The sequence below is a fragment of the Drosophila biarmipes genome, chromosome 3L, assembly GCF_025231255.1.
Source record: "Drosophila biarmipes strain raj3 chromosome 3L, RU_DBia_V1.1, whole genome shotgun sequence".
NCBI lineage: Eukaryota > Metazoa > Arthropoda > Insecta > Diptera > Drosophilidae > Drosophila > Drosophila biarmipes.
The window spans coordinates 15,011,236-15,036,645 of NC_066613.1; the positions used below are offsets into that span (position 1 = coordinate 15,011,236).

General features: G+C 43.7%; 1 protein-coding gene across 3 annotated transcripts in view; it reads left to right on the forward strand.

Moving 5' to 3' along the window:
* Nucleotides 1-25,410, forward strand: part of LOC108028373 (uncharacterized) — a 52,840-nt gene that overhangs the window by 5,682 nt on the left and 21,748 nt on the right. For all 3 annotated transcript variants that reach the window (XM_044095403.2, XM_017100165.3, XM_017100166.3), the window contains exons 2-7: nucleotides 5,346-6,059; nucleotides 6,587-6,874; nucleotides 20,536-20,659; nucleotides 21,348-22,058; nucleotides 24,583-24,666; nucleotides 25,064-25,187. In XM_044095403.2, the coding sequence (XP_043951338.2) occupies nucleotides 5,346-6,059; nucleotides 6,587-6,874; nucleotides 20,536-20,659; nucleotides 21,348-22,058; nucleotides 24,583-24,666; nucleotides 25,064-25,187 (2,045 nt within the window). The remainder of the gene's footprint in view (nucleotides 1-5,345; nucleotides 6,060-6,586; nucleotides 6,875-20,535; nucleotides 20,660-21,347; nucleotides 22,059-24,582; nucleotides 24,667-25,063; nucleotides 25,188-25,410) is intronic.

Below are 25,410 nucleotides of genomic sequence, written 5' to 3' on the forward strand. Positions count from 1 at the left end.
TAAACGGACTGTCTGCCCCCATTGATAATAACAATCGGGAAAAGTAAGAGATGCAATAATTCAACGTAAAGTGTTAAAATGTCGATATTAATTGCAGACTGGCAGCAGCAGCGGTAGCAGCACTTGCGGTAGGACTACAATTCGAGTAGTGGCCAATAGTGCCATCCCCAGCTCCTCCGCTGCCCCCTGTTGCATTTAAATAAATTGCGATTATGCCGCAAATGTGGCAGCCAGTGCGCCGATCTATGCACTGGCAAAAACGAGAGATGTAAATGTTATATCAAACTTTATTATTATATTAAAATATTTTAAATATACCCATAACGTGTGAGTGGATATAGCAGAATTATTAAAAATAAATGTTTTAATAAATTAAAATCGAAAAAAGAATAAGAAAAAAAAAGGTAATCTCAAAAAAATAATCATTATTTATCATCCCTCATTAGGGAAATAAATGTTGACTATACATTTTAGATATTTAAAAACTTTTTAAAAATTGAGAAAAAGATTATAGATACATCCTTTAATTTTTAGATGTACATAAATAAATATTGATCTATAATAGAACGGAAAAGGCTCTAAAATATCCTTTCGGCATAAAGGCCTTGTGATAATTTCTTTCTTAGAAAATATCAGCTCGGTATCAGACTTTTTCCCAGTGTACTCTGGGTGCAGGTCCTGGTCTTGCACTTGGTTTTCGGTGGATTCGGTGGTGCAACTGCGACTGGCCGTGCGCTAATAATATTTATCAGTGGCTCATTTGTTGGCCGGACAGCCGGACGGATGGACGGGCGGACAGGTGGACGGGGAGCAGTGCATTCAATGGCCAATAAACCAAAGGAGCAAATAAAAAATGCAACTAGCAGCGGTGGCTAATTGCACCGCCTGTTCGGTGATTTTGCCGCTTTAACTTGGCTCGCTGGCCAGTTCCAAATAGCTGGATGGGATGGTGTGGCATCGAATCGAACCGAACCGAATCGAATGGGATAGATGGGGGCTGTGCATCCGCTGCTCGTCAGCCTCAGTTTCGGCTTTCGGTTGCCTTTTTCCACCACATTGTTCGCCGGCATCGCATTCGCAGCCATGCATATTTATTTATCGCAGCCTGAGTTTTGCATTTTAACTAGAAATCATGCAAAAACGCCGCGACATGCGATGCCATCAAAAAATCGGCGACGACGAACGGCTTTCAAATCGAATCTCCAAAGCTGTTAAATGCGCTGGAGAGCGATTTTCCCTATGTTTTCCTCAGACAGAGACGGCCACAGCGACATGAAAATCTGTTTAATATTTTCCCGCGCACTCACGCACGACATGGGAATTTTTTCGTCCCGCGACTCGGAGCTCGTCTTCGTCTTTGACTGTGAAATGCAACTCAAAACTGAAAACTGAAAACCAAAAACTCAAAACTGCAACGCATTTGCCATGTCTGATGTCTGCGAGGAGGCCGAAACATTGAACCTTTCAAAAACCTCCCACAATTGGCAGGGGCTGTTATTCAACGCACGAGATGCAAATTTGATATAGGAAATGGGTTTTGTAATCGAATGAGCCGATCTGACCTATAAGTGGAAGGAAGTGCATTGGCTTGGTTGGTCTCTAAGTGCGGGATTGTTAAGTAACAATTCGGCTAATATTTTAGGCTTATGACAGCTCAGTTGGGGGAATTAAACAATGTATTTAAGGCAGCGCTAGCGATCCTTCCATTAAGGGGGCACAGGGAATAGCTCTGTTCGATTATTTAATTATGTTGCTTATTTAACAATTTGATTAACCTTACAGAATAACATGGCAAAAATATAAAAAAAAAACTTTTTTTTTTAAAGAAATTTTTGATTTTAACTGCTCAATATTGGCTTAACTTATAATGGAGTGTTTTACACAGTCGCCAAAACGAATTTTATTACATGTTTATTATGCCTGGTAATTTATGAGTCATATTTTTCATTAAAAAGTTTAAAAATAACCAATAATAAAGAATCCCGTCATCAACAGCCTAACCCTGCCATCAAATACGATTATTACTTTTATGTCTGCCATTTCTCAGGCAGCCTCCTATGCAGATGCATTTTCCTTTTGGCCACCCCCGCTGTTTACCTGTTTACCCGCTTTCCTGTCCAGCATTCAGTTTCTCTTTCTTTAACCTTGGTCCGGGGTTAGGACAGCCCATTAACGACACGCATTCACAGTCATTTTCAATTTCTTGCCGCTGTCACTTTAATTTGGGAGCAGTGGCAGTTGCAGCCCACGCATTTTCACACAGATACGCACGCACACTCTCTCTTCGCCTCCAAAAGTTGCAATTTTCCCCACCCACACGATCTTTATAAGTGCCTACATAAAGCATAAATTCGGTTATCAGCTGTTAACATACAAATTTTGATACTCTTTGTTAAATTTATATGATTGCCACACTTCATTCTCTGAGTTTGTTAATAAATAAAATCCAAATATGTTAACACACAATACTGTAATATCACTACTCCACAAGTTAAAATAGATATATTTTTTAACTTAAAGCTTGTAACTTATCGATCTAAATCATTTTATACCTGTTTTTCTGTGATTTCTTTACTACAAGCTAATCCAAAATGTGGCACCCCCTTACAATCCCCAACGAGCAGTCAGTCTGCTAACAAATTAGTTACTGACGCAATATTTCTGTGTATCTCTGCGCTATCAAAATCACACGCAATAAATTTAATTTGCTTTGTGGGCAGAGGCAGTGCGTCCAAATGGCAATGGCAATGACAGTTCCAGCTTTTCGGCTCTTAGGCTCTCTGGCTCCTCGGCAGGTGTTTAGATTGCCCGAGTAGGTTGTCCAATTAATAAAAAAGAAACGCAGAAAACGCAGTCATAATGTTTTGATTAACACAAATGTGACAAGAGATGCATAAAAATTAATTTCCAATCTTGTCTGGAGTCCACTAAATCAAAGGGGAGTGGATTTAGACGGTGGATGTGGATGCCCGGTGCCGATTTGGGTCACAGCGGCGTTAGGTGAAACCGTAGATGCGTGAGAGAGTGCTGGATGGGATCGGAGATCGGTGTATCTTAGATACATGGCATAGCCCCAAGGTTGTGCTGTCGGTGCAGTGAGGCGACCTTCCTTTAATGGCTTGTCCAGCCAACTAGTGCAACATTTTCGATTTCCTTTTGACGCGCGGCCATAATTCGAACAGCGGGCTAGCAGCTCAGCCACCGACCAACACACCGACCCACTGCCCAAGACTCACGCACCGCCGACGAGACCCACCGAAACCCACCGAAAACCCACCGATACCCACCGACAAAACGCCCCCGGGCGGGCCGAAGCCATTCCAAAGCGGAGCCAAACCGAAAACCAGACCAGCCGGGGCAATTAATTGATGAGCAGTGCCCGGCACTTGGTCAAGAGTTGGCATGACAGCAAATTGCATTTGCCTCTGATTCTGCCTTTTCCAGATCGTGCGTGCCACTGCCATGGCCACTGGGCAGTGATCTTTAAGCGGCGGTCAGCCGCCGGAATGCAGCGCCAGAATCATGCACTGCAAGAAAGGGTGAAAAAATAGATAAAAAATAATTAGGAACATTTAAAAAAAAATGCAAAAAAAATTTGAACTTCCTGTAGTTCATTTGGCATTACCTTTTAAAATATTTTAATTCCATATATTTATTAAACCTCTTTTTATACCTTTAAATTATTAGTCATTTAAAAAGAGTATAACTTGGACCCTCAAAGTATTTTGAGTACTTTTGTTTTTCACTTAATAAATTTCCAAAAAATATTTCCTTTCAATTTTCTTTACTCTTTACTACTCAACACTTCATTTTTGATCATTTTGAACACTTTAGTACTTGGAGGCATATTTTTTGCTTACCCCCTGGCCAACTTTTCTCCCAGTGCCTGGCCCAAAAAGAAAATATTGATGATATATTTATTGGTATTTATTGGCGTCGCTTCGGCCGCACTTCAAAAAGCCCGGCCTGAACAAATTGTGGAAATTTATAAGCTTCGACAGCAGAAATCTGTGTCTCTGTGCGACCGTCCTGCCCATGAGCGAGGAGTAGGGGCGTCCGAGTTCGAGCTCGGGTCTGCGGCCCATTCATTGCGCAGGCGCAGGTGCTGGGGGCGACATCTGGCGGCCATCGCTGGCGCTCGGTTCGCCGCCACGAAGGACCAAAAGCTGCCCGCCTGGCAGGACTTGCAGAGCTAGCCACATTCCTTGGCCAAGTTAGTTGCTTAAATCGTTTGGGCGTGGAACGACGAGTGAGTGGATAATGGGAAAATAAATGGAAAAGCGCCGGCATCGCACAATGTCACATTGTTGGCCGCAGACCAAAAGTATTTCTGTTCGGCAGCCGAAAAACCCAACATGCCAGGCTTTTGTTATGTGTGTTATGGTCAAAGTTTGGCTATTTGCTAGGCCGCATCCCCAGCCCGATGCCATCCGCATCCGCATCCCCGAGCCCGAACCCGAAACCAAAACCACATCCACTTTCACTGGAAATTTGTGTGTGCTCGTATCTGAAAGAAAGTGAATTCTACTGTGCTACACTTGACCTATGACAACGACAACTGAGGCAGCGGCCAAACAACAGCCCCACTAACTACTAAGACCAACTGGAAGCGAACGCTTGACGTTTCGTTTGATTGTCATGCAAGGCGACCCCTCGCACTCCCTTTCCCTAGTCTTGTCTCTCGGATCAATGCTGTCCCCAATTGATTTCTGTTTAACTTTTAGCATGCAACAAGGCGGCCCGGGCCGCTTCCCATCCCTCTGAGCACATTGTATAGGATGGAATGGTGTGGTATGGGAAAGTGGATCGAAACTTGGAACTCACAGGCGGATGACTATAACATTAACATCCATTCCCTCAACTGCAGTATCCATCCCACAATTTTCTGTAATTTAATGAGCTTTTTCCTCAGGAAGTGTATTTATCGAGGTCTGCAGATACTATCAACCCAGTGTAAAATTCAGATAATATAGAACAAACCATATAATAGGGTAACAAGTTTTTTGACTATTTTATTTTAAGAATACTTTACTTTAAGAATAACTTTCCTAACATATTCTGGTTTAAAGGCCCAGTATTGCTGCACTTAATTGTTGCAGTTTTTTGTGTAACGTTTTTTTCTTAGACATACTGACTTGCCCCACTGTTAACCCCTGTTGCCGGTGGCAACCGAACTAACTATGTTTAATGCGGCTCTCGCTTTGGCCAATGCTTTTGCCTTCGCCTGAGCAGAGAACTTTGGCCCATTTGAAATGCGGCAATTGTGTATCTGGCGGATACACAAGCGCACTCTGAACTCCACACGTGTCTGAGGTCTTTCCTTGTGTTTTCCTCTGCATTTCCAGGCTGACACGAACATCGAGGCAGGGCGAGCAGAAGCAGCTGTTTCTGCTTCAGGAGCAGGAGCGGAATTAGCCGAGATCTTGGTGCCGAGTGACACGCAAATCGATGTTCCGGCTGGGGGGAATCCAGGAGGGCAGATCCCGAGCCTAGCGACCGCGGTCACTGACAGGGACATGAAAGAGGCCAGAGCAGCGCCCATAGCTCGCGACGATGAGGATCAGGAGGCGGAGGATACGGAGGAGGAGGAGCCCGCAGAGGTGGAGCAGCTGTCCACGAATGCTAATTACGTGTGCTGTCGATACCCGGGAACCGCCTCCATCTCCACCTCTGCCGCATCAGCAGCAGCAGCAGCCACTTTGAACCGCAGCAAGTCGCGGGTTCAAAAGTACCTCAAGAAGTGCAAGCAGCGGCTAACGGGTCAGCCAAAGATTCCAGCTAGCAGTGCCACCACCACGACCACGATAACCCTGATCAGGAATGAGCCAGCACCCACGACAATCGAGGAGAGGGAATCCGAGGAGGAGCGGGAGGAACTGGGGGAGCAGGAGCAGGAGCAGGAGGAGGAGGAGGATCTGGCGGAGGGCAGCAACGGGTCCTATACGGACGCCCTGCCCATCGAGTGCAGCTTGGGTGCCAGCATGGCCGAGGAGCAACAGCAGGCGGTCGACGAGCTGGAGCCGCCAAAGGAGGAAGTGGAAGTCCCACTGGAGAAAGAGGTAGGTTACAACACGGAAAAAATCAAAATAAATATAATTTAGAAAAAGGGCTTTTTGGAAAATAAGAAAAGGAGATAAAAGAGTATTTAATGTTGGTGTTTTTAAAATAATTAGTGATATATCAGTTGTTACTTTGAATCCCATTAGACAATTTACTTTTACTTTGATACTCAAAATAGTCTTATCTGGTTTTATAAAAAGTTAAACTTTTAAATAGAACTAGTAGAATTTTAAAATAGTAGCAAATATTCCTACGACTTTCGAAAACATTTTTGAATTGTCAGCAATTTTATTGTAAATTGTATTCAATCTTCTTTAAAGGTCTTTAGATATAAATTTAAAACCAATTATTCTTACTTTTAGAAGAACAATACACTTTAGATTTCTAATCCGTAGTAAAAGTTTTTGTATTTTGTATTCATATTTATTAAAGTCTAATTTAATATTCTATGGATCCTTTGATCCTTTGAGCAGTTCTCTCGTTTTATTTAAGCATTTTTAATATTTTCTTTCTCTGTTGTCCTCAGTTGACGGAACCTTCCCCAGCAGCTCCTCCGCAGAGCGGGCCCGGAGGAATCCCGGTGCCAGCGCGACTTCCCGCCGACGTGGACGCCACGCTGGCCCGGCTGATTGACAGCCATCTGTCGCACATTTATCCCGTCTACTGGGCACGCACGCGTGCGATTTTAATCCAGCAGGCACGTGAGCGCCTCGTGTGCGGATTCGACGGCAGCCTGGCCCGCTTCGAGCAGCGATTCCTATGCAAATTCGCGCAGATTGCCACGGCTCTCCGCACGGCCCATCAAATCGGCGAGGTATGTTGCCCCGTATGTCCCATACTCGTAGAGAACCTAGCGATATCACTTACAAGGCAGTCACTCGCAGCAGGCGAAATTAGCCGCAATTTGTTCGACTCTCCCCGAATGAAGTTCTTTGATCGCGGCTAAGTAGTTTGCTTTGGTCTGTCCGCCAGGGAGAAATTGTTGGGTAACTGCGCCGGGAAATCGCTGCGGAAATTGGGGAGTCATCGGGAGGCGATCATCGGGCGATAAGTGTTCTGCGGAGCAAATAGTTGAGAAAATCACAGAGTGGAGCTGGTCGTGGCTTACGATCTCGCCAAAGGGTATTGCTAATGGGGCTCCCAATAAATACCTTAATTAAAACAATCACAGCTGCCTGGATGGGGTGCTTACTCTGGCTGCTTTTTATTTCTCGAAAAGACCGACATACCATCGGAATTAATGAAATACCTACTCGGCTTGGTAGTAAATAACACTCATAAGTTGCGCAGACCTGCACTCAATATATTGTAATTAATTACAATGATAATCCAATCCAACAACACAATATTGAACTTCAATGTGCTCACATTCCTCGTCTTCGTAATTAATCTTTAGAGATTATATCACCCACATCTCGCCAGAGGTTTTCCCTTATCAACAAGCCAAAGACAACGGAGAATCCCCTTTCGCATTGTTTTAAGTCCTCTTGTTGAGTAAACCGTATATGACTATCAGAAAAAATATTTACAAATAAATAATTTAAGATAAAAGCTCAGTCATGTTGCATTGTTGAAACTACAAAAGTAGGTCTACTTTTTTAAGCCGGCATAAGGTTTTGTTACTGGTAAAACAAAGAAAAAGGGCAAGAAGTTGGAAACATTTTCTGTGTCTACTTAAAAGTTAAATAATAATATTTATACTACAAAATTAATTTTAGTTCAGCATTGCCTATCATTTTAATGCAAAAGTAGATTATTTCCTTAACAAGTCCCTTTAAGTTTATAAAACTGCATCGCTATTAAAGAAGTTGAAAGATTGTAGCCAACAAGAAATAAGAATTCTCATATTTTTATTTAAGTCCCCTTTAAATATTTCATTTCTTATTGCCTTCTAAGGTAATCAATTTCTTGATTACTTCATGAGAACAATATAGAGACTCGAATTCCCCCCAATTAGAGTAACATTACAGTTGCTGCTTGTGCAGCCCTGGTGGCTAACAGCCCCTGTTAAAATTGGTATAAACTAACAGTGCGCTAGCAGCTGGCTAGCTTGCGGCATGCCGAAGCTCTGCAAACGGCTCTCTCCGCTCTCTGAGACTCTGTTATGTTTGATTACATTGATTAAACTGACGTTTGAGTACACTTAGGTTTTTAAGGGATTCTAAATATTCAAAAATTCCTTGATGAAAGTTAAGAATCCGCCTTCCCTAATTGATAATTGGAATGTGACATTCTGTGAATATGCTTTGTCAAAGCGCCGGAGAGCGCGACGCGCAGCGCTAGCAGCTGCTAAGCTTGTGGCATGTCGGAGCTCTGCTATTGGCTCTGCTACGCCTCTGTTAACAGGTCTGTGCCTCGCACTTCTGGAGTCGGTTGAATATTCGAATCTTTGAACTCGCGGCGCGCAGTCTTGCGAGCGGCAAAAGCGACTGACTACCCCACAGAAAGGCGACTCGAAGACGAATCTCCAGAGTGGCTGAGAAAAGTGACCAGTGCAACCACCGAGGGCCACTGGCGAATAGTTCGTAGTTTCGGAGTCCCGCATTTTTGAGTTTCTGGGGTGCTACGCAGAGTGTGCCGAGAGAAATGTGCGAAGCATCTGCGAATTAGCACGCAAATAAATCGAAATCGCGACAGAGTGATGCCCGAATAGTGCCTGCAAATACGCTATAAAAGTGCCTTAATGTGTGATCTTTTTACAATCCGCAAGAAATAATCGTTAAAGTGCGAATCAGCCTCGTAATACTCCCGCCCCAGCCCAAGTGCCACATATATCTCTGCGCCTAGAAGTTAACGCTTTATAGCCGTCACATCAGCGTAAATCAGTGGATTTCCTCGCCAAATAGTTTGAGGTAATTTCTGGTTTCACATTTTACTAGCTGGCCGAAGTTCATTATCATTTATGGCCAATAATTGTCGAGTGTTTTGTGTGCAGTGCTTGTTGGCGGCCCTGACCTCAGGGTTCGTTGAAAATCAATTGTTTCCCCTCGAATTTGCATACTTATTACACACGGCCAAAGGCCGAAGACAAAAGCCATGAAAGATGAAAGACCAGCAACGGAAGCGTCCTTCGGGTCAGCCTACGCTTTTCGGACTCGTTAGAATAGTTGCGCTTAAGTCGCCAAGACAGCTCTTTGTATTATATTTTCTACATTTTTTTTAACCGTTTCAATGACAAAGTGGTGGCAAGTGTGGGCTGTCCGTGTGCTCGGTGCCCCTTCTAAATCGAATTGTCAGAGGTTCTGGGTCCACTTATCAGCTCGCCAGCTCCGTTTGCAGTGTAATTTATAATCATTTACGTAACGCATACGCACTGTGGAGCATGTGGTGCCTCCGGCCATGGGAGGCAGCTGGAAAATGAGTAAAAAACGGCTGCAAAGTGCTCGGCGTGACCCACTTAGGCCCGGCCACATAAACTTATTTGAATCAATCAGCTAGGCGCACATTTGCCGCTGATTTGGAGTCGTAAACTCGCGGACATCTACTTGACCTGTGGCCACTCGATTCGCAGTGGCAGCTACCTCTGGCTCTGCCGCTGCCCCTGCATGTTAATTGCTATTTAATTTGTGAGCTGTGGCAGGGCCGCCTGGAAAACCCCATGGAAGTTGCGTCGAGTTGTGGCACTGTTTATCCCCGATTCCATAGTCCCCCGGCAGCCGGGCACGTTCTGTAATTTAAGTCGCCTTTGTGCGCAGACGCAGCAGCGTTCTCATCTGCAGAGCCGCGCGGCCGAGTACTTCATAGGGTTTTGTTTCGTTCGGATTGGTTTTATTTTGATTTCCCCCTGTGCCCGGTCCGCGAGCGGAAATTGTGTATTAAGTGTTCCAGAGCGAAGGGAGCGATGGGGTACAGCCGTACGGTCTGCCAAACAGATTCCAGCCTAACTCGAAATACCCAGACTGCAGAAAACAAAATGTATATTTTCAGATACAAATGGTTTTTAAGAAAGCCAACAAATTCATCTTATTTTGGGAGGCTTCAAAGATTTTAAAACTTTTATAATATTTTATTAAATAATAATTACTTAAAGTGAATATTTTTATCATATATGTGATTTTGTTCTAGAAAGGAATAAAATATAAAGCTTTATTAAAAAAACATCCCTTTGAGTATACGCATTAAAAAGTAATAAATTTACAGAACAAAGTTCATTAGCAAGGAATATTGTAAGCTGGTACAATATCATGAAATTATTATTAATTGGGCAGCAGTAAAGCATTTAAAGTGCTAATAATTATAAAATATAGACTTCCTTATAAACAGAAACTTTTATAACTGTTGTGTATAATATTGGAAATTGCTATTATCAGATACAAATGGGAGGCTTACATTTGAAAGTTATAAAAAACAGTGTTTTTTTAATATTTTATTAAATAATAATTACTTAAACTAAATATTTTTATCATATATGTGATGTTTTATATTTTTAATAAGCGTACAGAAATTAAAAAGTACTTTTCACTACCAAAAACCTATGCAACAGCGTATGTATATTTGTATACTGGTTTCTATATCAAGAAATAATATTTATTGGTCGTTTGTAAGACATAAGTTTTAATAATTGAAAAATATTAACTTTTTTAACCAGAATTTTTTTACTTTCAAAATATTTCCTATAAATTAAAAACTACTGAAAACGTATGTCATTCAATTTTTTTCTTTTATTAAAAGTATTTATAAATCAATCCCAGTGCTGAAGATTTTCAAGTAGCCACTCCAGCTCCTTCCCTGCACTGATTTAGCCCAGCTGCCCCTGCCTTCATTAAGTCAGAACATTTCTTGCCGTGTAATTGAGAATCTCGGAACACGGCATATCACTTAGCCGAACAGCAATTACGATTAGGAGCGAAAAGCAGGGGCAGAAGAGCCCGTGCGGTGAGTGGCCGTGCTTCCGAGTTGCATTTGAAACGGGCCATCAATCCAGCGGCAGATCGGCGCAATAATTTGCAGAAAAGTGCTTTGAACTGTGTTGAACACAACATGATCGGCATTTGTTAGCGATAATGAATTGAACATTTCTGAAAACATGTTTGTACATAATTTGTATGCAGGCTCTGGGGGCCGCCACTCATGGACTTCAGCTCTGGAGTCCGTAGTCCGTGGTATCCATGGTGCTCCATGGCGCACCATGGTCCGTAGTCCGAGGAGCATGGCGTCTGCCAAGTGTCTGGGTGTCTGAATGGCTGGATATGGTATTTGTGTTGGTCTAACTAAGAGCATCTGGCCAAGGCATTTGCGGTTTGTTTTCGCCCGCCCAGCGAAAGACAAACGGGGAATTAGACGTCCGCAGAGTGGAGGAGTGGAGCAGTGGAGGAGTGGAGTCACGGGGGAAATGTGCAAAGTGTAAAGTGCATATTTATGGCTTGCATAAAATAACTTGTAAAATTCACTCGCTCCGCCTGTTTGTCTCCCTGTGTTTGCCTTCATGTGAGTGCATTCGCCATTCGAACACGTGTTGTTCGAACCGCCCGTCTATATATACAAACATATAGGCACACGATCGCCGAGGAAGTCGCTGTTCAGGATATGGATGATATGTGGCTGGACTCGCCAATGAGCAAACATTCGAAATAAAATGCCCGCCACGGGTTCATTAATATGCAGCAAAATGTGCGCAGCTTGCCCATTATTTTGACAGAAATATGTGGCACGGCGTAAAGATAACGTTTGATGGGTCAATGAGCCCAAGTCCAGGGAGTTAGAGAACCGATTCTGGGTGGAGTCTATTTCAAAGATATGTTTATGATAGGCACTGTATTATTAAATGACCAAATAAGTCGGAGTATTATAAGTTAGGTACATATTTTGTTTCACTAAGCAGACTTTAAGGCCGTTGTCTGTTTATTTTAAACCCTTTAATTACTTTATTCTTGGGAGCCCTGCCCAGAAACGTATCTTATAAAGCTGTCATAAAATCCCCTCTGGGTGGTACTTACAAACAAAGATAGTTTTTCGCTATAGATACCATGGTGTGTATGAATTCCTCGGTATGTCTGGCCATCCATATTCCCCCTGCTCAAGCGAAAAAAAATGCAAGCAATCTGCAGTGTAATGTTAACAATTATTTAGCCGGACAACTCCGCAGCTACACATTTGCCACTTCATTATAAAATACTTAGTCATAAATGCTGTCGCCCCGAACAAAACAAAGCCAGATGCCTAGCCCCTCCGAGTTCCCCCACTGGCAATCCAACAGATTGAGTTACAAGACGCGTGTTACCTGGGGTACACAGGTCTTCAGATGAGGTTTGAACTGCTCTGGGGTGAACCCCTGCAATACTGATAAAAAATAATACAAATTGTTTTATTTTATATTTATTTTCGCATTACCAAAGTCCTTACACAATATATTTGTAACAGTCCAATAGATAACTTTGTGTTTTCAAAGTATTTTTAGGGTGAATGAGGAAGATTATGTTGTTAAATAAAAACCCTGACTCAAAGAATTTTCTCTGTGCATCTGCAGGCTTTTGTATCTGAGCGCAGCTGGCAATAGATACGAATGCATCCAGAAGATAGCCTTGAATAATTCAAGCGCGTGTGACTCGCTTAGTAATTAACCCAGCACAAAAGCCGCAGGACAGCGATGAGTCGCGGTTTGGCTTGGCTCGTCTTGCCGTTGCTGGGGATTGGGATCTGGGCAGGGATAGGGATTGGAATGGGGATCGGTATGGGTATGGGGCAGGCACGTCAAGTGGCAGACACCGAATCCGAATCCGCGGCGCTCACAGAAACACTCATGCATATATGGATACTTTTGTTCCTTTATTTTTTGTGTATCGCTGTCTTCTGTCTGCCGTTTGCTTATTTGTTTGCTTTTGGCTTTGTCTTCTGTGTCATCATCGCCATCGTGATTATCCTCATTATGAGCATGTCTCTATTGCTGTGTGCGTGGAGGTGAACGCTTCCTGCAATGCCAACAGGTAGAGCCAGACAAAGGCGTCCCATCCAGTACCCAATCGTAGTCCCAGTCCCAGGCCCAGGCCCATTCCCACTACCATTCCCAGTTCCCAATCCCCCGTAGTCGGTGGGAATCGGCTGCTTCAAATGCCAGAAACGCTCTGGGCAAAGCAAATAGTTACCTATAAATTGTGCAGCGAACAAACGAAGCCGTCAAATCATCCCATGAATGACTGACAAGCCCTAGCGACAATTGTGCGGACTTGGCCACAAAGTGCTCCAACTGCAACGGCCACAGAGCCATGGAGCCAGAGAGCCACGACCACGACAACGACACGCTCTAATAAATGGTTCAATAATAAATTACCTCCCGGTTCAGGTTCACCTCCAGGATTTGTTTCGGCATCACGTTATTTGGGCATTTGTCAAGTTCAAGCGTAACTCTCTGTTTACACTAGCCAGCAGGTTTCTGGTAGCTCAACGATCTTTACAATCGAATAAGAAAAGATATGCATCTGGGCATATTCACGTCCTGCAAAGATTTATATCAACTTTATCTACTATCCGTACCATCTCATATTATTGAACCATTACTATTATAAAGAGATTTACTCCATATAACCTAACCTAATATGCTATATATTATCAGTGTTAGCATAATACTTTCTCAGGAATTCCAATTAATACCTAACTTTTCAATTAAATAGTATTAAGATAACACATTTCCTCTTTTAAATACATACAAATTTCTTAAAGTGCTAAATTTTTACCGAACTTCTTAATTGGAGTGCTTTTTTGCAAACCTTATAAAGCCATTGAGAAAGCTCAACTATTTCTAGTAGGCTGCAAAACACTTTGCTGATACTTTGAACTCCTTCGACCATATGCCACACATGGCTGCCCATACGGCTGCGGAAATACTCCGAGTTTATGGCCATTTTTTATGGCTCCCTTGTTCCGAGCAGGAGCTGGAGCCGGCTAATCCCCTCCTTGGCTACATAGTGTTAGCGACACCTTGCCTGAGGGCCTCGGCTGTGAGTAGGATGTCAGATCGCGCCACCTTCGTGATTTGTGGCTTTAGGGCACATGTGCAACAATGGAAACAGCAACTGCAACAAGCAGCCAGCAACCAGCAACAGCGACAGCAGCAACATCAACTCGGTGGTCCCCCAAACTCCTGGTCAAAAGTCCGCTTGTCCCGGTGTCCATTTGTCCATCGTCTGGCTTTTGGCCGCCGGATTAGCATTGAAATTGACTTCGTGCTGTGCTCATTAAAATTTTACGTGCATAAAGTTTATTTCGATTTGCCTCGCCGTGTTGTTGTCGCTGCAGTTGTCCTTAGTTCGGGTTCGAGTTTTCCAACCGCGGCTTCCAAGGAATTACGTTTCGTGGTCGCAACTTAGAATATTTCCGAGAATTTTCCCCCGAAAAACAATCACGGGAAAAGCAAATATTTCAGCTACTCGTTTCCCTCGTACACTTCCTTATTGGCCAATACAATCTGTTCGAGAGCAGAATGTCGAGACCCTTCGATGGCCATTCTATGGGGCTCTACGCTTCGGCTATTGGTGTTTTAATGCGTTTTCGGGCCGGCTGGGTTGCATTAACAAGTTTACGGCCGTTTTGGAATTGATGTGGCTAACAACTTTTTCAATTACCCAGTCCGACTCCAAGGCGCAGTCCCCGTCGAAGTCCCAGTCCGGGCTGGAAAAGCGGTTGAGCAAACACAGACAAGAGATCAGATCGTCATCATTGTTGTGCAGCTCCGAGCTGGGGCCTTAACTTCTTCCCCGGCCGTTTGGTTATTATGCCATAAAAACTCGTTTTCAGCTGATTTAGCCGAAGTTCATGATCAGCTGTGAACTGAAAGTGGTTGATTGGAGCAGCGGGCCCCAGAAGAACCTCTGCTTGGTACCGGTTTTTGCTGTTACTTGTTACTCGTGCCCCGCCAATTGCACTCGTAATTGAGAGAGTCTTGTGCTGATGTAACAGCACCACTGCACAACTTGCAACAGTTTTTGCCTGCCCCAGCACACTGCCTTTGAAGTTGCTACAACATCGGAACGGGCTTTGTTGTCCCGAGCCCTCCGCCTGAAACCATAACTGTGACAGCAGCCCGTGCATCCGATCCCATTCGATCCCATTCCATTTGAGAATCAGATTCAGATTGGGATTCAGATTCAGATGCGGACTCAGATTCGCATTCCCGATGGCATTTCAACACCCCATCGAGGGCCAATGTAAGCAGCAACTTCCTGCATCCACAGACGAAATAATTCGCCGCACCGATCGTTGCACCGAAATGCAAACAACAATTTGCAGAGCACACTCAGTGGGGCAGTGTGGGGCTTCCAAGAACACTGCTGCCGTGGCATTCCGGCCGTGCAGCTACCATGACAGCCTAGACCTGATCTATTTTCGTCTCGCTCCCGGTGCCACGTCTCCCAGCGTTGCGAAAAATCTGCCCCACACAGGCGGTGCATATATGGAGCACTGGAAAAAGCCAATCTGCCATAACTACAGAGGTCTCCAGGGATCTCGAGGTAGAAAGGCTGAGAAAATCTTGAAGAATCATTATTTGCTGATGAGAAACCAAGTCCTATTAAGTATAGAACTTTCAAAGTCTGAAATAATTAAAGTCCCAAGACCTAAAGTATATGGAAGCTTATTACCAGATCATTTTGATTAAAAGAACTGTATCATGTCATTACAAATAATATGATGCATTAAGAAATTACATCCCAGATCAAGTTCCATAATAAGAATAACAATTTATCATATTTATATGATACTATCATAAAGCTAAGTCCTATGAAATGATAGAAATGATATCATAAAACTTTAACTTAAGCCTGTTTTATCATGCTTAAATTTAAATCTAATCTTCTAGTGATTTACATCCAATTTCTCTCAGTGTTTATTATACATTTACAAGTATATAGCGGTTCTCCTCCGCCCCCGTGTCGCACATGCACCCACTATGGGGGAGCACAAACAATTTGTAGGTGTGGCCGGAGTGATCCGAATCAAATGTGGCATCTACAGGGACGTGGTCATGGATGTGTTCATGGATATGGATGTGTTGTTGTTTTCGAGCTGGTGGTGCACTGCGGATCCCACTGCAAATGTCGGTGGTGCCAATGACGTTCCGTTGATGGCCATTCCGCGCCAGATCAAGCGGAAATGTGACGTTGACGGCAATAAATATAAAGTGAATCGCTTTGTTGATGCAAGAGTTCAAAGCTTGCAGAAAAATGTGGAAAGAAGAGAAAATGTGGGTGGGAGGGAGTGCAAATAACACGCCTATTATTAGACTATCGAGAATATTGGGCATGGTAATCGATACAGGGGAAGCATGTGGAGCAGGAAATCAATCGCAGCAGCCAGATAGGAAATGGCGAAAATAGCCAGCTATTCCATTCAAAAAGGAAAAGATCGGTGATTTTTATGGCTCCGTTTTTGGAGCAGCCAGGCGATAAACTGCTATAGTAAACAATTACAGCTTTCTGTAATTCCTGGTTGGCAGAATATACAATATATATTCAAAAGAATTCAGTATGAAAAAATATTAATAGGCATAGCATAGTGTTATTATAAATTTAAATTTAACTAACAACAATTGACAATTTTATTGCCCGTATTTATGACTCCGCTATAACTTTTCAAAACGATCATATAAATAATTTGTAAAACCAATTGCTAATAAGCACTCAAATTAAACTTTTACAGCTTTACCAGATGATTTATGGCCTATTTATCTGCCTGTTGAATGTTTATTTATCAACACAAATAGCCGCTTAGAAAGTTTATTTATCGCTATTAATATATCAAATTGCCCGGGGGCTTTACATCATCTTCTGCAAAGTTCCTGCCGACAAAGAAGTGTGTTATTCAATTTCGAAGCCATTTTTCGCTCACTAATGAAATTCCGCCTCTTTGCTCAACCCACAGCGGCAAATTAAAAATTAAATAACAAACAGGCGAATATCAATTGTTGGCCATCACACACGATTTGGCCAAAAGTAACGGATTGTGGCCAGCGAAAATCTCAGGCATTCGACATACACCCAAAGTAAAGTGGGAAATAAAAAAGGCCGAGGCCGCCGCTTACACATCATAATTATCCAACGCTGGCGGCGCTTTTGACCAGGTGTGGCCCTTTTTTCCCAACAAATTAATTATGGCTCGAGCTCGAGGAACTAGGAGACGTATGTGTAGCCAGAAATTGGCAATACTCCGAAATTTGAGCCCCAACTGCGCACATTTTCGCCCCACAACTTGCTGAGAAAACATGCCAAGTGCATGTAAACGTGTCGATGAGTGTGTCGCTGGCTTTACTTTGCTTCACTTTATTTTATTTTATTTATTTATTTTTGTGCAACGCCCTGTGCATGCGTAATTTAGCTGGCACCGAAGGTGGTCCCCGGTTCCTCGGCCATCCAGCGAGACAAACAAACCCCCGGCGGAGTCCAAAATCCAAGTCCGTGTACGACTGCACCCGCATTGAATAATTGCCAGGGGCTGGGCGCCACACGCCGGGACATGGCCATTCATACTTGGCTCCTCGGCCACACACCATCCATCCAACGTGTATATGAACATTGTATATGCAGATACAGATATGTTTATATCTGCATATATGCTAATGCCGGGCATGTCGGCTTGATTACTCATATACACGGTCCGCCGGTCCGCCGATCCTCCGACTTCGCCGCCTGCTGATTGGTTTCTGTTTCATTTCGCTTCTCTTTGCGGCTGCCGGTCGGTAATTTAGTTTTCAACATCAAAGGCGTGGGAATGGGCAAAAAACACAACAATGATGGAGTGATATATGCGCTGATCCGGGCCCAGGACTCAGACAAATCCTCGACAAAATCTGCCCGCAGATTTATGGCCAGGCACTCGAAAGCCGAAAGCCGCCAATGGACCGAAAATTTGTCGCCCCGCAACAAACTGAAAGCAACCCAGGGCCCAGAACAGAAAAGATACTTTCGCATCTTTGTGGTGAAATACCAACGGCTGCCTCTTTTTGTGTCTACAATTCTGGGAAGGAACAGGGCCGCTAAATATCCGGGATATTTTCATAACCAGCCAAGGTCGTTTTAAATAAAATATATTCGCCAATGCATTACTTTGTTTAAAAGTTAATGGCTATTCTGTTGCTGCATTCTGGTGATGTAGGAATTTAGAATTACGACACACTCACAGTACTCGACCACCAGGTGTCCTTCACAGTTTTTCTTTGCATAACGATTTCCATGGTTTAACTTGTCTTTGGACATAAAATCGAACATTATATGACAGTGCGGCCGCAAAGAGAGGGTAGGTTCGATGTTCAGTGTAGGCGACACCATCAAAACCAATAAAAAAACCAACGACAACTAAAACTACAATACACAACATCGATGACAATGACAGCGGCGTCCGAGCGACGCACGCATTTGGGTCAATGACGACGAAACTGAAACGCTTCCAATGATTTAGAACCCCCTCGGATGGGATTGGACGGGCTTGGATCCGATCGGAACAGTTCAGATCGGATCAGAGATGGAGATGGCGAAGGCACCGGCACCGGCACCGCCAATGGAACATGGAACTTGGCTTGGAGCCGGGGCTGCGCGCAATCATGCAGAAAATGTTACGAAAATCATTATTTTAGCATGTGGCGACAGGGGCTTATACAACGATACCTCCCTGAATCACACGGGGAAAAACAGGAGAACTTTTGATAAAAACAACAAGTAATTCCCCACTGTAGAGCCGTGATGAACACATATTTAGAGCTTCCTAAAGTCCTGGGAAAAATCTTTATAACATATGAAACATAGCTTTTCTTCTAAGGTAAAAGCGTGAAATGGATGGATAAGCTCTGAAAAATCGAAAGATGTTAATTTTTTGAAGTGCAGGTCCGAAATATCAGACAGAGTGAGACGCGGTCGGGGGAAGGAGACGACTTTAGAGCGGAGGAAGTGGTTGCGTTGCTGTCGTTGTGTGGTTCGGTTGATCGGCGATGATCACTTTGTTCAATCGATTGTAAACGATGCGTTGCGATCGTTGCTGCGGCTTTGATCAAATGACAAAATTGATCATTTTCTGTTTGAATGGATTTCGGTCGGCGGCCGTCTTCAGCCCCCGGGACCCCTCGAAACCCCTGGAAGCGCCTGAAATCCAGCCAAAAAACCCGAAACCCCCCATCGAATGCCTCCTCTAGAGCGACAACAATTGATTTATGTTCGCGTCTCTCTCTTTCTTCCCCTCAATCGCTGTCTCTTTCCCTCCCGGCTGGGTGGCATGTGCAATAAAGTAAAAACAACAACTGCGATCGCTTTGTTACCAATAAAATATCCAAGTTTTTGTGTTGAGTCAAAAGGCGCTATAAATCAAGCCAGTGCGCACCTTTTTTCCCCTGTCCGATTTTCCAAAAGAGCGAGGCGAAAACAAAGCAAAAATCAAATGCTTCAAAAATCTGAGCAACTGGCAAATTAGCAACAATGTGGAGAAACATTTTCGCATTGCAACAATTAATAGCTGACCAAAGGATCGGGCTTCAGCTGGGATCTCTAGGAGCTCTCTCTTTGGCTTGGTTTTTTCGGGTTTTGCAGTCGCGGGACTCAAATTCGATTTCACATTCCCGTAGGGGTGAAATCTGCGTTGGGCTTTCTGCTTTTCAGTCTTTTCAGTTTGGCACAAACGCTGAGGGTAATAACCAAAAATTAGCAAAAATTGCCAAAAGTTTGACTTGCATGATTTATCTATAATTTTCCATCGCCATCGCCAGGCGGTGCCGTTTCCAGCTTTTTTCTGGTCTTTTTGGGAATACACACAAACAAAATGTTAAAATGTCTGTAATCTATAGAACTTATATCGTCTATGAGATAAACAACTTGACCATATAATACAATATATTCTTTTTCCATTTATAATTTTATAATCATTACAATACTCTTTCTTTGGCCTGTAAGACATAGAGACTTAAATAAACCATTTATGAACGTGAGTTATTGTTTTAAAAAACTTTACTTTTCACTTGATTTTAATTAATTTAACTTTCTATTCTTGACTATAATATACAATACAAATAAATTTAAAATCAAACTTAATCTGTACCATTTAAATAAGAACAATTTCCAGTCTTTAGTAAATTAAATTAGATATCTTACCAATATTTTCCTGTGCACTTTGGGCACTGAGGCGGCCAAAAAGTTGCCACACTCGCCATCTCCGATATGGCCAACTGGCGGACAAACATGGGGGAGACCTCGAACATTCAGGCCTCCAAAAATCCAAATATCCCAGCTCTCTGACGGCTGACGTCGGACAGTCTGGGCCAGTTTTAATGCGCTTTCCAGGCACAGCCAGCCTAGGTTTGAGTTTTGGCTCAGTCGGGCCCTGGTTTCTTTATCGTTTTCGGTTTCCTTTCCGCAGCTTAACACTTGCGGGTGTTGTGGCCTGCACAATTTCTGGCCGAACATGTAATCGCGGTAATAATAAAAATTTGCAAATGATTTCGTTACTCAATCTGCAATCGGGCACTTACACCATGCACTTACACCCATTCCGCTTATCGTCTTGCAGTCCTGGTTATGGCATCCCGGCTGGCCACTGGCAACATCCAATGGAGCGCTGGTCTTGCAGCTGAGCGACGCTGAGATCGCGCACGCACTTCGTCCGGCGGAGCTGTATCTCTGCATCAAATTGGGTAAGTGGGTCGACCGGGATCGGGGGGACCTGGTCTGGTCCGGTCGGGTCTAGCGTGGCCCTTCTTATGGCTATGATTATGGCTGGGAGGCGCTCGAGCACCGCCACTACCCCTTAATCAAAGTAATCGATCACTTACGGCCGTCTAGGGCAGGCGGGATCAATTTAAATGGGTCTAGAATGGAGTAAAGGGGCACAAGGCTTTCAGGTATTTATCTTGATATGGCTTAGCAAGTTTTGTTCAGAGTTAATAAAATTTATTACACTATATGTACAAATACTTTAATACATTCGTTTGTAATGATTTGATTTAATACAATAGATTTTGAGTTAGGTACGTTAGTTAAAATAAGGTTTTTAGGAACATCTTAAGTGTTTTATTGTATGTGAGTTTTCCTTAAAAATAAACTAGCTTTGCATAATAAATTAAAATACTTGAATGCATATATGACTTTTTATTGGCATCACAAACCTTATAAGTTTATGAGTAATAACTTTTTTATGGGTTGACCTCAGTTGTAAAACGAAAATGCAAGCCAATTGACCTTTCCTGTTATTGATTAAGACACCTACATTGGAATTTAATCAAATATGAGTGGGAATTTTAAGCGTTTGCGTTTAAGGAGTATTTCTGTCTTAAGATTAATGACATATAGTAACTTATATCTCCTTTCCTTTCAAACTTACAGAATCTTCAGCGGAGGACGACGCGGACTGCACCCCGCGCCTCTATGCTGTTTGGCGCTCGTCCCGCAAGGAGGAGAGCGTCCAGAGCCACTGCATCGACCACGAGAATCCCGGCCAGCTGCCCCTGAGCGTGCTCCAGCTGGAAATGTCCACGGCAGCGGCGGCACTGTTGGCTTCGGATTGCGGCGAGTTGCCGCAACTGCTGCAGAATCTGCTGGTCAGCGTGGAGCGCAGCATCGAGCGCGTTTCGCTGAACGAGCTGCAGATGCCAATGCATCAGCATCTTCAGGGATCCGGAGAGGATGCCCTCGACGAGGCCAACAATAATAGCCAGAGCCTGGTGGGAATGGGATCGCCCAAGTGCGCGTTGCGGCGCAGCGATTTGATTACCAAAAACAAACTGTTCAACAGCCGCTACATGCTGAGGCGTTTGACCAACCGGCAGGACAGCATGAACTCCACCTCGTCGGGCAACAGTAACGTGAGCGACCGGAGCAGCAGCTCCAGTTGCAGCTCCAGCTCGAGTGCCGGCGAGGAGCTGCTGACCAGCAGCTCGGAGGCCAAGAAGAGAAGCCAGAGTGGAGGAAACGAGGCTAGTGGTGCCTCCACCTCGCCGGCACTGCCCCTCTTCTGTCTGGGCAACTCATTTCCGCACATCGACAGCGATGAGGAGCCCGGCGATAGCATCGGACCGGGGAAACACCACAGTCTGGGTAAGCCACGCAGCGTATACGTAATATCGCATTACGCATGCGCCCCGATGGCCGCAGGATGCAGAAATTGCTCCTGATATGGTCGGCATTTTGTTGCGCTATTAATACACTGGAAAAATGTGCTTAGTGGGTAAAAATAAATGTAGGTAGTTTTGCTTACCCAAGAAACTCTTATTATATTAATAAGTTTTGTGCGAGTGTCTTTAAAAATGTGTAAATATCCCTTTTACTTCCTATATTCCCCCTAATACGTTTGTTTTTCTCTCTATGTGAACTGGAAAAAGTTGTTTACCTTCTGCACGAAATTCACCTGAATTTTTCCAAGTGTACCCTGCAGCAGTTGCAACAGAGCGACCAGTTCGTGGCTCGCTTATCTCCGTTTCTGGGCGTGATTTGTCTTATTTGTTTTAGCTCCGTGGCCTGCATCGTATGCAAATCTGTGAGCCCGAACTATTCAATTAAACGCCCCGCGGCCAAAAGTCGGTTAAACCCGAACTGGAGTCGAATTTGCGTTCATTTCGAACGGCGCTTTGAAGTCGATCGTTTTCAGGGGGTGGGGTTTTTAATGGAACGCTTAGATAGCGCTCGGTTTTGGCGCTAATTTGATATATTTGCTGTTCATAAGCACTGGCCAACATTTAAATCAATTAATCGCCGTAGATTGTCGCGAGATGGACGCAGTTTGTTGCCCTGAATTCTAGCGAAAGTATGAGAGAGTGAAATGTTGACTTACTTTTTGATATTTCTATTTGATCTGAAGCATTACATCCATCCGGCTTGGATTTGTCTTTGGCTTGTTTTTTTGCGGAGATGGGAATGCCATTTAATTTTCGGTTATGCCACATGATTAATTAACAGTTTGCCGAAAACGTAAAGCCATGACAACACAATCCATTAAATGCCAAAAGCACACTCAATTAAGTTGGCAATGCTCGAAAATTGTCAGTTCTATCTGTACCCATTTATTTGTGAGAAATCTCAAAAGCCGTTCTTTATTGCCGGCTGAAAATGCCCCTTCGAAACGCTCCACTGAGAGGAGGAGGTCCGCCGGCAGCAGTGGCCTTAGCCATTAGCCATTAACATCGACAACCCACGGCATCCGGCGAGACGTGGTTAGCCGCAAAATATCGTTGTCTCTGTGGCAGCCACAACGGTGCAAATGCCTTTTAATTTGTCAAAGCCTAAAATATGAAAATTAAATGAGAAACCAAAGCAATGCCGGTGCGAAGGCACAGTGGTTCGAAATGGCCAACAGAAGTGAGGGGAGCTACGTATATTTGATATCTAAAAACATATATATACAAGATATTTTATTTAGTCCATTCGGTTGTACTAGATCCTACGGTTGTAATAATAGATGATAGAATCCAAAGTATAAGTATATTTTCTCTAAGGTTTTGACCTTTTACAAAAAGGTCTGAAATAGAAAACATTTAGATTTATTATTTTTATTTGTATATTCTATGTCTTTATTTAACTTTAACAACTTTTTTAGAAAAGACACCCTAAGTATTCTCAAAATATAGAGAAGAACACTCACTAAGCCTTCTAAAAGAACCCCTTTTGGAGTATCTTTTCCTCGAATTCTTGCCACTGTTCCTGGAATGCGTTCAACTCCTATCTGGGCTGGGTGTGGGTGCAATTTGCAAGCGGGCATAAATCAGCTGGCAAGTGCGGGGGCTATTGTGGTCGGGCTATTGAATTACAATGCAGCGGGTCGCATTCGTTTTTGGCTCTCTGCCATCGGAGCCAGTGGAGCCATGGAGCCATTGGAAAAGCGGCAACAGGTGGCCGGAGTTCACTGCGTCGAGTGCAGAATTTCCCGAGACGCTGAAATGCGCCGCATTTATCATTGGGAAATATTTGTCGCACGCGAAAGTCCCCGGGGCAGGCGAGCAATTTATGACGAACTAGTTTTTGGGGCACCGCAGCCAGGGCGGCGACGACCACGCCCCTTCCCAGCGATAGAGAGCTGGTGTGGGCCGTGCGGCAGCTCGAAATTAATCAAATGACATTATTATGCAAACGGCGTGGATCCTGGACCAGTTTTCAAGGTTCCGTCGAGCGTTTAAAATACAATTAACCCATATTTTTAGCCCCCTCTGCGTGCACTTTATTTTCGTGTTAGTTTTCGCAAGTCTTTTCTGGTAACTAATTCAACACCTGGAGAAATGTTAATAAGCTTAATAATAAAGACGATATTTTGACGATTTAATTCGATTTTTAATTTAAAATGTTTGTTTGGGATTGAGTAATCTTTAGGGATTTCACGCAGAAAAGCACTAGTTCTTTAAAGGATTAAAAAAGATAAATTTAAGATTTAAAAAGACACTCTTTCTAATGCGAGATTACATTAGCATATATTTTCCTTTTTTTTAAATATCAAACAAACAGTATGTATCTGAATTACAGTAGTTTTCAAACCTCTCAAGATATTAGATAGTTATAAATATTCGTTTATTTTTTAGGTGAATCAGTTCGTATTTAATATTTAAAAATCTCTTTTTGATTTTTTCCTCTGCAGAGACCTGCGAGACGGAACTACTGCCGCCCAGCTCGATTGGCGAGCTGCCTGAGAAACTGCTGACCAGCGGCGTCTATTTACCAGGTGAGCACCCATCCATCCGGCCATCCGCAAGCGGTGGACATAGGTGACAAACTTTCCATTTTCGCCGCGCCCCGGGCCCGATCTCATCTAATTCTAGACTTTCACTGAACCGAAATCCGAACGAAAATTTGCTTATAAATTGGAATCGCTTTTGTAACGCCCCGCCAGGCAATTTGCCGCTGGCCATTTTCCTGGCGATAGGCGAAAAGCGGTGGGGGAAATGCATAAAGTTGGCGCTTTTCAATTAATGTGCACACGCTTTTTCGCACATTATCGAAGGCGAAGTGGCCACCCAGGGCGCACCAATTGAGACCGCGTCGCAGTGCGATTTCCCACATCTCGAGATCTCTCATAGCCCATCTCCTAACCGTGATCTCCTTCTCCGACTCCTTTCCAGGCACACGCACCCTCCAAGGCGACCCACTTGTGAGCGTGGACGCGGCCTGTGTGGCGTCCGCCGGCCTCAATTGCTACGAGCTGGCCACGCTGCTCCTCTACTACAGCACAATTCCCGAGCGAAGGTGAGTGGGGGATCCACTGGGCGGCACTGAGAAAAAGAACGCATAAGTCGGTCAAGACTTGGGTGTTTTTACTGTAGTAAGATAGGTCACGGGAGGTGTACCAACAAGCCAACTAAAAACTATGGATCATCACTTGACAATTAGAGCTCTAAGGCTGTAATATGATCTTAAGAAATTTAAAAATTTTATTTAAGTTAAAAGAGCGAAAGTACTAAGTAAAATT